This window comes from Neodiprion virginianus, chromosome 6, assembly GCF_021901495.1.
Source record: "Neodiprion virginianus isolate iyNeoVirg1 chromosome 6, iyNeoVirg1.1, whole genome shotgun sequence".
In the NCBI taxonomy this organism is placed as follows: domain Eukaryota; kingdom Metazoa; phylum Arthropoda; class Insecta; order Hymenoptera; family Diprionidae; genus Neodiprion; species Neodiprion virginianus.
The window spans coordinates 2,856,877-2,870,415 of NC_060882.1; the positions used below are offsets into that span (position 1 = coordinate 2,856,877).

The 13,539-nt window shown below is 36.8% G+C and overlaps 3 protein-coding genes across 5 annotated transcripts; 1 reads left to right on the top strand and 2 right to left on the bottom strand.

Moving 5' to 3' along the window:
- Positions 1–1,858: 1,858 nt before the first annotated feature.
- LOC124306604 (eukaryotic translation initiation factor 3 subunit M) lies at positions 1,859–4,395 on the bottom strand. The gene is made up of 7 exons (XM_046767388.1): positions 4,241–4,395; positions 3,872–4,051; positions 3,692–3,786; positions 3,267–3,485; positions 2,878–3,146; positions 2,625–2,768; positions 1,859–2,355 (listed from the first exon to the last, which is right to left on the bottom strand). Exons 1-7 carry the CDS (start codon positions 4,283–4,285, stop codon positions 2,147–2,149), a joined length of 1,161 nt encoding a protein of 386 aa, XP_046623344.1. The 5' UTR covers positions 4,286–4,395; the 3' UTR covers positions 1,859–2,146.
- A 109-nt stretch (positions 4,396–4,504) lies between these two features.
- LOC124306601 (cysteine--tRNA ligase, cytoplasmic) lies at positions 4,505–10,173 on the top strand. The gene is made up of 10 exons (XM_046767381.1): positions 4,505–4,862; positions 5,006–5,199; positions 5,565–5,907; positions 6,036–6,176; positions 6,263–6,473; positions 7,431–7,906; positions 8,000–8,144; positions 8,213–8,427; positions 8,601–8,975; positions 9,079–10,173. Exons 2-10 carry the CDS (start codon positions 5,015–5,017, stop codon positions 9,205–9,207), a joined length of 2,220 nt encoding a protein of 739 aa, XP_046623337.1. The 5' UTR covers positions 4,505–4,862; positions 5,006–5,014; the 3' UTR covers positions 9,208–10,173.
- On the bottom strand, positions 9,732–13,178 carry LOC124306602 (TNF receptor-associated factor 6). Of its 3 annotated transcripts, none has more exons than XM_046767382.1 (6): positions 12,873–13,178; positions 12,484–12,779; positions 11,912–12,042; positions 11,464–11,767; positions 11,231–11,394; positions 9,732–11,113 (listed from the first exon to the last, which is right to left on the bottom strand). In XM_046767382.1, the coding sequence occupies exons 2-6, from the start codon at positions 12,538–12,540 to the stop codon at positions 10,537–10,539; spliced, it is 1,233 nt and encodes a 410-aa protein (XP_046623338.1). In that variant the 5' UTR covers positions 12,541–12,779; positions 12,873–13,178; the 3' UTR covers positions 9,732–10,536. The 3 variants fall into 3 exon arrangements, with proteins under 3 accessions (XP_046623338.1, XP_046623339.1, XP_046623340.1); XM_046767383.1 differs by having other exon boundaries at positions 11,231–11,382; positions 12,873–13,073; XM_046767384.1 differs by lacking the exons at positions 12,484–12,779; positions 12,873–13,178 and adding an exon at positions 12,311–12,417.
- Between the last annotated feature and the right edge of the window lie 361 nt (positions 13,179–13,539).

A 13,539-nucleotide genomic window follows, 5' to 3' on the forward strand; every position in this document is an offset into this window, starting at 1 on the left:
TAGTTTTGGAATATTTTCGCATGTTTTGTAGTAAATGAGAAATTTTGTTTAGTTCAAGAATGTTGTTTGCTACGGATTAGGTGTATAAATCCAGGAAAAGAAATTAGAGAATATTGTGCGTGTGTGTATACAATGCACTTGCGAAAATAGTAAAAGAAATACTCAAAATTAAATTACGAAGCAGAAAAATGTTTACACGCGTTACATACTATGTATGTATGCATGTATAGAAATTGAAGTTGTATACTTATATTTTGAGAATAGGTAGCAGGCCATTGGAACTGATTAAATTTTTAAGAATGGCATATCGAAAGTGATCCTGAACATGATCAACTCGTGTTCACTTAGTATTCCATACATTTTGCATAAATATACTTATAATCATAGGTAGGTATGAGTTTAGTACATGACTTATCGATTAATAAGGTAATTTTGAATTATTAATTTTCCTTGTGGAGGCTTACGAGTTCGAATTATCAGATTCTTTTCTTTTTTTGTCCCTGCTTGCCAACTGGCAAAGTAATCAGTGTGTCCATATGCATTGTATGACGAAGCTCGCTTATTCGCATAATGCCGCGTATGATCATATTTTTTTATTGTCCTATTATTTTATCATCATATTTTTATTGTAATAAATTGTAAACAAGTACGTACCTTTTTACGCAATATTCTATAAATTATCACAATCTAAGAGTATATCTGCGATGTTGATATGGCCTTGCAGAGAATTCTGATGACTTTAATTTCTTACACGTAAATTGTTCTTAGTAACCAAGTGGATGCATTATCGATACTATCATAAATGTGACGTGTAGTCTTGCATGGACGTGCAGCTGTTTAAATGTAAACCATTACTTCTTGAGTTCAGGCTTCTATTCTGTCCATGTCTCAATTACGTTTTTCGAATGATACAGACATGCATACACGCGGACATATACAAACAGATACAGATACTCACCCTTCCACTTATGGATTTGATTTTTTATTTATTAAAATGACTGCGACCAGGGGCGGACTAATTGTGTAATTTTATCCTCCGTGACAAAAGTGACAAACTGCTAGAGTGAGATTCGGATTATTTAATCAGAGGATAGTTACGAAATACATTGTTCTGGAGAATAATATAACTGACACTTGCTTGTAAGAATACCAAGGACAAAAAGAGAGCTTGAATTTTATACTGTACCAATCATTATAAAATTGAATACCGATCGCGATTTTGTGTACAGACCCCAGAGAATTTCATTAATTTTGTAAGCTACTTAATCATAAACGTTATCATTTCTCATTTTCTACTTGACTCTAAGCTATTGTTTTTCAGTGATGTTCCCAATATTACTAAATACATTTTGTTTGCGGACACTCCATCAAATTCTTTGCATTACAAGTACTCGTATTAGTTTTTCAATATATCTTTTTAAAATTACAAATCCATATTTGTGAATGAAAATGTAATATTGTGTTCTAAAATGAATCCCGAAAGACAGCTACTAAGGAATTTGTGAGAAACTTATGTCGACAGTAAAGTTTTTACCATTATGCCGACGAGTGGTACTACAGATGATATCATAAATGTCTTGATGAATATTACTTGCTCTACTAATAGGAGGCGGCTAATAATTAATGTATGTGCAATGAGAAATCTTATATCAAGTGCCGTATAAAAGGTTTATCATATTAAGAAGGATATACGAACATTACATTACCCCAATTTTAGTGTTACGTTGATGATTTTTATTCAAAGGTAATTGGTTGTATGTATATTTACGCCATATTTCGCACTGGAAAACAGTTGCATCAGTTAATGACAGCAGAGTAACTGGTTATGGAACGCTAATGGAACGTATTTTGATAGAAATTGGGTTTGTATTCCAATAATTTTGTTTTTTAATGTTAAAAAATGGAGCTACTGCATTCATTACATCTATGTAACATGGTTTGGAGTAACTGAGTTCTTTATAATAATATGAGGAATAAATCAAATTTAAAAGGTTTACATAATTGCCCACTATCGGTCAAAATGGAATACAGTAATCACAGCGATACTTAAGTTGTAAAAGTGTTTCATGTGTGATTGAACGTAAAATATACTTCCATATGTCATCGTGAGCTGGATCGAAATGAAATGTATTTGCTACTATTCGGATCATTTTGTTTTTGCCGCAAGTTCGATTTGAGCTGCCGCAACAGTTTTCATGCCTTCCTGAACTGCAGAAAGATTGGTTTTCCATGCCGCCAATAGGTCCCTTAGTTGGGTCCATTGAGCACGGCCGAATGTTCGATGCATTGTGCTTGATACGAGCACTTTGTGGCCAGCTTGATCCATTCGAGCTCGAACCAGTTTGGTTTTCAAAACTATAAAAGCCAAAACTTGAGTAATGATCTCACATAGCAAAGATATAAGACGAGTAGTTCGCAGTAATTTGTACGATGATTATCTTAGTGCGTCAATATAGTTTCTGTTGAACAACTCGATAACTCAACAGCAATTTAGATTTTGCTGAGCCAGTACTGGTTCATTTGATATTTCCCATTTCGTAAATACCCAAGCATAAGAAATCAGGCGTGTGTAATATGATTTGGGATAAGGATTTGAACAATCTAAATATTCATGAAACTCTTACCATCGATTATAAAGCTTTCTACTTCATTCTCCTCGATTTGCAGTTCAGATTGAATAGTGTCGAATGACATTTCAGGATTCGTTTCAGCAAGCTGCATAAATGTCAGTAATCGCATCTTTTTAATGTTCTGCTCGTGGTTCAATCCTGCATAACGTGAATTTTTTAAAAATGCGAATCGCTTGTTATTTTTCTAAAGATTTCTGAAAATATTGGAAACTTGGTAAATCTATTTCAATTTGTACATATAACACACCTAGTATATGCTCGACGAATTCTTTATGATTTTTGTAAAACTGAAGATATGCGGGTAATTTTTCTTGGACGAAAACTAGAAGTAAATCGTGAATGAGCTCTCCTTCTAAAAATCTCACAGGTTTCAGAGCCAGCAGCGGATCCAGCAGGAAAGTATTCGGGTCGGCAAGCGCAGCCAAAATACAACGCTGGGCATCTTCTCTGGGAGCAGATGCACTTTCAGCGGTATATGTACCTAGTAGGGCAACCATCACTGCAGCTGCTTGTTCACTGAAAGGTATCGTTCAAAAAATGAATTACTGTACGGAAACAGTGGTATAAAATTAACGAATTACGTTTTTAGAATAATTGAAAGACTTTTAATTATTTTTAGCTTTTCAGTTTCTTTACCTTTGTTTACAACTGAGTAACACTTCGTGCAAGAGGCGATATAATTTCTGCATCTGTTCATTGGATGGTGGACACGGAGCAAATTGTGCCTTCAGTTGATCCACTCCACCATACACAGCTTTGACTTGATCCACATTGCGTGAAATTTGTACCAGGTGGTAGTAAACATGATATCTCATGGGCGATTTTTCATCCAAGGATTGAAACAGGAGCCAGAGCCTATAACGAAGCATGCAATTTCAGTCAGTCGTTAAATGTTTCAGTTACGAAATTCTTTATTATTTATCTACTTAATTAATTAATTTATTCAAAGTCTGGTATAATTACAATGCAAACTTTTTTGATAGGTTTAGATTTTAGATTTCATGGTTTGTTATGTACAGGATTAATTTTATATCCAAGGAACAAATTTCAAAAATGCTTACGCCTTTAGACAGACAACTCCTAGTTTTTGACCTGGAGCTTTTGTCAACTTTTCACAGAATGCCAATATTAAATTTTCAGCACGTTCAATAGGAATCTGTAAAGGAATAATGCAAGAAAATTCGTTGGAACAAGTTATCCAAATGTCAAGGTGCGATTTGATATTCGCACAGACAACTCACCAGAACCATGATGGAGACTATATCGTTTAGAATTGTCTCAATCTCAGTTTCATTTCCCTCCTTGAAACAGGCGTCGCAGACGCCAATGATTTTATGCAAATCATCTTCGATTCCTCTCGGTGATTTCTCCTCGCTTATTTCAGCGCCCAAACTCTTGAAATATACCCTTAATTCTTGTGCCTGTTACAGTGAAAGATTGGTTAATGATTGAATAATGAAAGTCCATACGAACGTAAACCTAACCTAAGCCTAAACGCCCGTCAGTGAATTACAGAATTTCAGAATAAGTTTTTTAATATGTAACGTTGCCAAAATTTAAGCTTAATTCAAAGGAATAGAGCTCGGGAAATGATCATGAAATCTTCTTACTTGGTCCTCTAAGGGCAAATCCATAAATACCGCTGGAACCTGCATTTTGAGATGTTGCGAACCACGTTTCCGTGCAGCGAACACGTCGAAAAGGTCTCGCTCACTATGCTTTGGTGATTGCTCACTGGCAGCCCGACCAGGCTAAGAAACGTGAGAAAAACATTCGGGTGACACGTAATCCAACGATTGGGGTTCAGTGATCAATGACTGATCGTAGACGCCGTACACGTTTGATCGAAAATTTGGGAATAAATTCAAAAGATGAGCAAACAATACTGACTCTAGATCACTTTTGCGCTAATATCACTGCATCATAAATAAGTATGTGGATGTTGCGGGTCGCATTTGACAGCTGTCAGTTTCACGTGCTCAGTGTCGGGGTGGTCATCCTGACGAACGGAAATAAAACTCGGGTCTAATTTCACTCGGTTGGTCATTAAGAGGGAGAGGAAGGAAATGCTGGTACACGCTGCACGAGCCACGGTTACTTGAGAATTTTTACCTGTGTCGTAAATGACGTTTTAAGGCGTGAGTCAGAGCTGAGACCAGGGCGGTCTTTATTTATACTCCTAATTAACGAACTATTTAAATTCGATTCTTCATCTCTTGTTTCGTCTTTTCGGTGAGTTGAGATTTGTTTTTACATATAATACCTTTCATTGCTAAACCAGGTTTGTTTTATTTCAACACTTGAATTGTTCTCTTAATTGAAAATATTTGACCGCAAATGATCGTTATTTTCTATAAATAATACGTTCCAAACAGGCTTTCGATATGTCTAACAACAAGCGTTCGCAACCGTCATGGAGTCCACCAGATACCAAATCTCGTCTGACTCTGAAACTTTTCAATAGTCTAACTCGACAAAAAGAGGAATTCATACCTCAAAATGGGAATAGAGTTTACTGGTACAGTTGCGGTCCAACGGTGTACGACGCTTCACATATGGGCCACGCTAGGTATACTTATTGTTTATTTAGAATGCATCTTCCCCTTGAATTTTCTTCCAATATTTCATTAGTACCATGTATTAGCAGGATAATAAAATGAGGTCTTGGTTTATTACATTTTGTTCATTTTCATTAATTGAAAAAAAATTTCTGCTGTCGTTAAAGAAGTTGATCATACATATTTTGAGACAAGAAGCTTCCAATCAACAGCATTATTATTGGGCAATGTTAATAAAAACATTTTATCTTTGTTTTGTTCGCTCACATTTGATATGCTTACAGAATGTTAGTGTCAGAGATTGTGTTATCAAATATCAATAACTATTAACAGGTTTAAGCTTTCCCAACAAATATGTTGAATTTCATATGTTCAGGTCTTATATATCTTTTGATATATTGCGACGTGTACTCTCCGACTACTTTGGCTATGATGTCTTATACGTGATGAATATCACCGATATTGATGACAAAATTATAAAAAGAGCAAGACAAAACCACTTGTACGAAGAGTACATCAAAGAAAACCACAATCTCGACAAAGTACTGGATGACGCGAAGAAGGTGATGACGGCATTTGAAGGTACAGTCAGGTCTACCTCTGATCCCGACAAGACCCGTATGATGGAAACAATGCTGAAGAAAATTACCATGGCAGTGGAAGATCTTGAAAAGGCTGTTACAGAAAATGACCAAGTCAAGTTGAAAGAGTCCCAGAATGTAAGGGAAGATATTATTCCTCACACTTTTATTCATTTTAATTAAAAATTGAGTAAATTTTACATCAATCAAATGGAGCTGACTACTCAGGGATCTAACCAGATGGAATATCGGAATTGATTTTGCAGGCCTTACTGAACCAAGCCAGGGATCCTCTTGCTGAATGGCTTGATAGAGAAAAGGGATCTACAGTTACTGAAAATTCCATCTTTAGCAAGCTTCCGCAGTACTGGGAGACAGAGTATCACAAAGATATGGATGCCCTTAATGTAAGCCTTGATACATATTAACATTAATGGAAAGAAGCAGTTCTAATTATAATTCTAGCGCTCTTAAAAAATCGCACATTTTCCAGGTGTTGCGACCGAATGTGCTGACCAGAGTTAGTGAATACATTCCTGAAATTATAGATTATATCAAAAAAATCATTGCTAATAATCTTGCATACGAAAGTAATGGTTCTGTTTACTTTGATGTGAGTGGCTTTGATAAACGGGATAATCATCATTATGCCAAACTTGTTCCCGAGGCTTATGGAGATGCCAACAGTTTGCAAGAAGGAGAAGGTGATCACAATTATTACAGTTACCTTTGACTTTTGTGTATGTGGATTGAACGTGTGAATGATGATTCTCAACTGTATACCAGTATTGTAGAGAGAAATTTCAGAAGTAGTGATGATTTTTGCATCTAATTGACAGCATTACAAAATGATACACAATTTAAAGTCGCTTAACCAACACCGGTGAATAAAATTGAATGTAATTTTTATCATTACATTTCAGTTGATAAGCTATATTCATTGTCTGTCCATGTCCATAATCTGATTGACTTCAGGCACATAGATAAAGAGTTATAATTCCCCAAACATGTAATATGATGCAACATTGACAAACATTATTTGATAATTTTTCTTAATTTCCTTAACCGCGACTTAAAGCTGTTAAGCCTCATTTCAGCCTCTCAAAGTAATAAGAATGCTTGTAATATAAGATTTAATATGACCAACTCGTCTAGTTTTCAAGGTATTTTTAATGCATATAACATGAGTGTATCGAATATGAATGAATCATGCATAGTGATGTTTAGGAATTGGGGAGTGACAGGGGGAGGAAGGCCCACTTTACTTCCTCCTTTTCTGCCCCCCTTGGCACTGGTGCGACTAGGTCAAACGCTTCTTCTCGTCTTCATCTCGACGTTCCAGGCACTTCAGGAGTTGGCAATCTGAACTAACATGAGCATTCATCATCCACACATCCATTTTGGACGTCTCAGGAGTAGATTTCAGTGCACGAAACCTTGAAATGAATATAAGACGAAGTGACGGACCTAGTTCCACCAGCACCAAGAGCTGATGGGGGCAAGGGGGCGGAGAGGGAAGAAGTAAGGCGGGCCCTCCTTCCCCACCCACTTCCCAACTACTAAAAATCACTGCATCATTTACCATGGCTATTAAATTTCAGACAACAAATGAATGAGCAAATTCATCATAGATATACAAAGTTTTATATCTCTCCTTGTAGGTGACTTGTGCATTTCTGAAGATCGTCTCTCTGAAAAACGATCGCCAACAGATTTTGCTCTCTGGAAATGCTCAAAGGCAGGCGAACCTTGGTGGAACAGCCCGTGGGGTAAGGGTCGGCCTGGATGGCACATAGAATGTTCAGTTATGGCTTCTGCGATCTGTGGGGAAAGTCTAGATATTCATACGGGTGGGGTGGATTTAAAGTTTCCACATCATGATAACGAGTTGGCACAAGCTGAAGCATATTTTGATAATTCACACTGGGTGAGATATTTTTTGCACTCCGGTCATTTGACAATATCAGGATGCAAGATGTCGAAATCCTTGAAAAACTTTGTGACCATTCAAGACGCTTTGAAAAAACATACAGCAAGGCAGCTCCGGCTAGCATTTCTTCTGCATTCTTGGAAGGATACGTTAGATTATAGCGATAATACGATGGAAATGGCTATCCAATATGAAAAGTTTTTGAATGTAAGTCTATTCTTAAATGCACAAATTTGGATTTTAGAATTTCATTCTCTTCAGATGTATACCAATTTTCACATCTACTCTTTTTCTTTGTAGGAATTCTTTCTCAATGTTAAAAATAGGACTAGGCACATGAGCAATAATACGACTTTGAATACTTTTAGTAAGTGGAACAAGGCTGAACTAGAACTTTATAACAAGTTTTGCACTACAAAGGATTCTGTACATGCCGCTCTTTGTGGTAAGTTGTCATGTTTATTAATGTTCAAGAAATGCATGAGTTATACTAATGTTCTAATAATTTTACAGACAACATTGACACTAGATCGGTACTGGATGCTTTGAGGGATATTGTTGCACACAGCAACATCTACATGAGGGATAGTACAGGTTTGAATAACTTATTGCTTCGCGACATTGCCGTGTACATCACAAAAATACTTTCTGTTTTTGGTGCAATTCCTAATTTCCAACATGCCAACATTGGGTTTCCTCTTACTTGCGATAATAACGAAAGTAATAACGTAAGTATGTAATGAAGCAATTTCTATACAATACTCGTGTTTGAAATAACTGATTCTATTTGAAAAGAACGGCTCTCATTTTGTTCTTATACATCCACGCTCAGTTTGCCATTAATATTGTATCATTGCTTGAAGAGAAATTCCCCTGATGTTTATCATTTACGTCTACTCAGATTGAGGAAAAAGTAATGCCATACTTGGAGATTTTTGCGGATTTCCGAGGAAGCGTAAGATCTCAAGCGAGAACTTTGAAGGCTACCAATATTCTTGAAGAATGTGATCGATTGCGAGATGAGATTCTACCAAATGTTGGTGTAAGATTGGAAGATCACGAAGGCAAAGCTAGTATTGTGAAGTTGGTTGACAGGGAAACTTTACTCAAAGAAAAAGAGGCTAAAAGACTACTGAAAGCTGAAAAAGCTGCAGAAGAAGAAAGAAGAAAAGCAGAAGCCCAAGCTCTGGCAGCAGCAAAACGCGCCAAAAATATAATACCACCGAGTGACATGTTCAAGCTTGAAAAAGGAAAATACTCTCAATTCAATGATAAGGTAACAATTACGAATATTAGACGCATTATAGGTGGAAGCAGAATGAATCCATCACGTAAAATCGTGATAGGTATTACATACTAGAATTTCAAATGATTTTCAGGGACTACCAACTCACGACATTGACGGAAAAGAAATCAGTAAGGGTCAGTTAAAAAAGTTGCAGAGGATGCAACAGGCTCGGGAGCGAAAATATAACAAGTATCTAGCCACCCTCCAAAATGGCGTATAGTTAACAACGGTTGTGGCATCTAGTGTATACGGCGGCATGAAACTTACCAGAGTCTATCTTACAGACAATTTATGACAGATATTGTATTTTTCACTTTTATAGTGACTGCCTATTCTCTTTAAATTAAAAACATAAGGCAGATTTGTGGCGTAGAGGATCTTTTTGCGAAGAGTACCAGATAATCAAGTATCAAAAGAAAAAGTGTATTCGTACAGATCGGATCAATATAAATGTTGAGATACAAATCCAAAATGATCTCAAGGTAGACTACGCTAGTTGTATCCTTAGAGGTATTTCAACACATCAAGAATGTTTCATTCATTGCTTTAGTTATTACTTATAATTGAATTACATGCAATACCTTAAATAATAGTACTAAAATTTCAGCGGTCATTTTTGGTCTTTATACCATTTATCCAATTCCATGTGGATATTATAATAATATGCTAAATTTAATACATGGAGAATTCCACGCCGTTATGATTAGGCTGCACACCTTCCAATCTTGGATTTTGCTTTTGATCTTCTCACAGACAGTTTTACGTGACAGAAACACTGTTGAATAATTTTAGAGCATGGAATTCCCCATTCGTACAGCTAGCGCGGTAGATTCTATCGCCAGACATCTGTGTTTATTTGAATCATATACTTAGATGAGAAACTGAAGCCATCAGCAACAAATTCAATTTTGTTGATTGTTCATAAATGGAATTAAGGGGAAAACATAATCTTTGCCATTTTTTCAGGTTCTGAGAAACGCGTGAAGTGTTTGAAAAATATCGGATATTCTAAGTTAGAAGCCCACATTTACAACTAAAATTTACTACGTGAACAATGATAATTATAAAAATTGCATAGTATTTATTAGAGGTAGGAGGAAAGACTTGCGTGTGAATTTTCATAAATTATTTATTCTAATAACATTCGCAATACTTTACTATAATTTAATAAACTAGTACAAGGAGATGTAATTGTGTAATATTATTTTTTGAAAGATTCAAATGGGCGGAACATACTTCTTCCTTACATGTACATGTCGTGTATAAGGCTGGACAATAAAATTATCGGTAGCCTGGACAGAGCCTTGAATTGACAAGCCGGTAACTCAACGCCATGCTAAGGTCCCTTGCATTGCGGCAGAAGCGTCGGCTATTTCGACTTGCATCGTGATAATTGCTTGGCAAATTGTATCTGAACTGGACATAGTCCTTTGGAGTAAAAAACTGATATTATAACGAATACCAGTTCAATCTGTTTTGGGGTTTACTTAGCCGTACTGTGGGTTCTATGGAAATTACGTAAATTTCAATAAATTCTGTTGAGGAATATCTAAATTGGTTTAACTTCCACTCTCATAATCATACTGTCTTCTCGTAAAAATTCAACTAAATCCTTGATTAAAACAAATTCCGTATACCCGAAACTTCGCTTGTTCAATTCACAAGTCGGTTTTTTAAATGCCTCTAGTTCAGGTTTGGAGAATGTAGTATCTCGTATATTACGTTCGGAATCCATGGGATGAACTAGTACAAAACTAATCGACCCATTAAACGGCCAGTCTAATGCATCATCATTTTCCGAATGCATCATGTGAATTAAGAGAGACAAGTAGCGAGGATCTTTAGAAGATACATTTATCCTAGCACAAATTTTGTAACCATTAGGAGATGTATAGAATCCAGGACTGTAAAACATTTTTAGAGAATCAGTTATCATGATCTCAAGTTTCTCTCTAAACGAGTCAAGCTTCCAAATATAAAGACCGTTGCAATAGCGCAGAATCATCTCTTCGTCATTATATCGTACTGAAGTCCGGATGGAAGATAGATGATTTTGCTGATTAGAAAGACTTATGGTGAGCTCACGGTTCTGTTGCTCCAAGACTACGATCCTCTCGTAGAGTGTTCTGTGCAGAAAAAAACCGTCTGTAAAGTGTAGTTGATTTTCCGTAGAAAGCAATAGTAATTTATATCATTTGATTCGTGATGATGAATTGTGGTTATCAATTCACAAGTGAATTTACTTGACTAATTCCTGCCAATCTGGACATGGCTCATCTTGGGTTGAGAGCAAATTTTTTTTTGGGGGTGGGTCCCACCATTTGTATTCCATGGCTCTGGTACTTGAACCAGTTTGTTCCAAGGAGGTTAATTTTGGAATGACCTTCGCCACTAACTGCAAAATTTCCTAGTTGTTTAATCATTTGGTAGCGTTATGAAATGTTGATAAATGCAATGTCTTGAGTATTGCACTTACAGTGAGATGTGAACTTGTTGAATGTTCCAAATGCGTTTTCAGTTCTTCTTCCGAAATAATAATATCAGAGCATCCAATGGATTTAAATGGGCATGAAACATGTTCACCAACTTGTCTTCTAAAGTCACATTTATTCATATGACTGTCTATGTCAATGGGCGATAATTCGATGGCACATCCAAATTTTTGGTAGGGACAATGTGCTCGTTGTTGGGATATTTCTCGTCGTGTGAAGAGATCTGGGAATAAATCACTCTCCGGCTGTAACGGTTGACTATCCACAGGACAGCATGTACCTTTTTTCCTATAGGAAACAGAATTCACCACAGTAGAGAAAACTATTTGAATTTGCTCATTTTTTGGAGTCAATAAGTCACCTGTAGTGGTAATTCTGAGGAAGCAGTGATATCTATTGACAAAAAAGTTTTTTCAATGAGACTATACTTACCGCAGCCACATATTAATGCATTGGGCACAAAACTTATGACCACATGACGTTAGTACTGGGTCGCGTAACCAGGTCAGGCAAATAGGACATTCAAATCGAGATTCTAAATCCGCTTTGTTATTTTCCGTATTCTGTAAAGAAAAGAGAAAAACTGTCAATGTATTAAATTGTTGGGACTGAGAGTAGGATTTGATGTGTCACATGAAAATACAGTGGATTCTTCACAATGTCCTGCCCTCGGAACACAGAGTGGAGCTTCTGTAGAATACGTAAAATAAGAGGGCGTTGACAATCTCCTATCAATTATTAAATACTCTACATTAGTTGTATCGTAGCAAGATACATTTACATGAGGTAAGTACACAGGGAGACGACAATCCAAGTGTGAGGTTAACTCACACAATATAGGGACGGCATATTCCTTAAGTTGGAAATAACTATGAGGGCTTTATACCAGTATCCTTCTAGAAATATTGAGTACGCTCCAATCAAATAAACTAAATAACCTGTGCCGTAGATTTCGTAATGATAGTGACTACAGTGTAGATCTGTAGTGACGACGTCCTACTTACAGCAACATTTCGTTCGGCGTCCTTACAATGCTTGTTTAGATCATTAAATGATGCCATTTCTTGCAACTGTTATCATGACATCAATTTGTTGCAAAGAAGAATAGGGACCGTACGTAACAAGATTAGCAGCATTCATTAATGGGTTTCTTCCCAGCTGCTTCCACCTGCTTCCAGCAAGGAACAGAACCACGAATGTGCGACACTACCTGACCACACCATCGACGTACATTAATACAACGCGTAACACAACGTTGCTCAGCATGATTAGAATGTCGAAAGTTGCCAGTGAATAGGCGCTGCAAAGAAGGGGAAGAGAAGGTGCAAATAATAAGGCGGTTCAGAAGGAAGTATTATTAGTTGCCGGCAATCTGGCACTTTAAAATACAAACTTCTTTGTATACATAGGTGGCAACCGGTTGTCATTTGCAAAAGATGGGAAGGAATATGTTCCTGGAGTATATGGTGATATTCCGTCTCTGATAGTGATGATGAAACACAGTCATGAGTTGATGAAAGCATCGCGTCAAAAGATGTAGCCGCATTACCTCTGATCTTCATCTAACGAGCTGTTTCTTGATGTGATTATTGACATTCAAAAGAGTCCGATTATTCGGATGGGATGCCTTTGGCTTCATGATACGCAGAAAGATTATTCCTTCCAAATTTGCGCAAAACGCAAGGCCTTTGGATGTTTCTTTAGTCGAAGTTTAGCCGATTTTTGACAGTGCTCGTATCATCGATTTTTTCAGAGCTAGTGACTGCGCGCGGTCTAAATCGGCTGCGATAAGCGTATCAAAAGTTACAGCCAAAAAACGAAAAGCTGTGTTTTCCACATTTTTCAGCAGGTGCTTTTTCGCTCGCCATTTCTCTCCTGTTGGTCCTACGCTCTTTTCGCTGCGTGTTCTGAGTTCCTCAGGGTCCAATCAGTCAGGTAAGGGTCGTTTGAATAGAATCGGAGAGCAAAAATTTTCGCCTCAAAATATGAAGAAAAAGCAAGGCTAACCCCTTTGAATTTTTTGCGAAAATTTTCGCGATTTTGAAAAATGCTGGAATAAA

Coding starts and splice junctions, on each gene's coding strand:
- LOC124306604 (XM_046767388.1), bottom strand. CDS start 4,285: ATGCAGGTTCCAGCGGTATTTATGGATTTGCCCTTAGAGGACCAA. Junction 2,769..2,877: donor ATTCGTCGAGCATATACTAG/GTGTGTTATATG, acceptor CACGTTATGCAG/GATTGAACCACGAGCAGAAC. Junction 2,356..2,624: donor AGAAAGCTTTATAATCGATG/GTAAGAGTTTCA, acceptor TGGCTTTTATAG/TTTTGAAAACCAAACTGGTT.
- LOC124306601 (XM_046767381.1), top strand. CDS start 5,015: ATGTCTAACAACAAGCGTTCGCAACCGTCATGGAGTCCACCAGATACC. Junction 5,908..6,035: donor AGTTGAAAGAGTCCCAGAAT/GTAAGGGAAGAT, acceptor TTGATTTTGCAG/GCCTTACTGAACCAAGCCAG. Junction 7,907..7,999: donor AATATGAAAAGTTTTTGAAT/GTAAGTCTATTC, acceptor TTTTCTTTGTAG/GAATTCTTTCTCAATGTTAA.
- LOC124306602 (XM_046767382.1), bottom strand. CDS start 12,540: ATGGCATCATTTAATGATCTAAACAAGCATTGTAAGGACGCCGAACGA. Junction 11,768..11,911: donor TGCATTAATATGTGGCTGCG/GTAAGTATAGTC, acceptor TGTTTCCTATAG/GAAAAAAGGTACATGCTGTC. Junction 11,114..11,230: donor GATTGGCAGGAATTAGTCAA/GTAAATTCACTT, acceptor TTTTCTGCACAG/AACACTCTACGAGAGGATCG.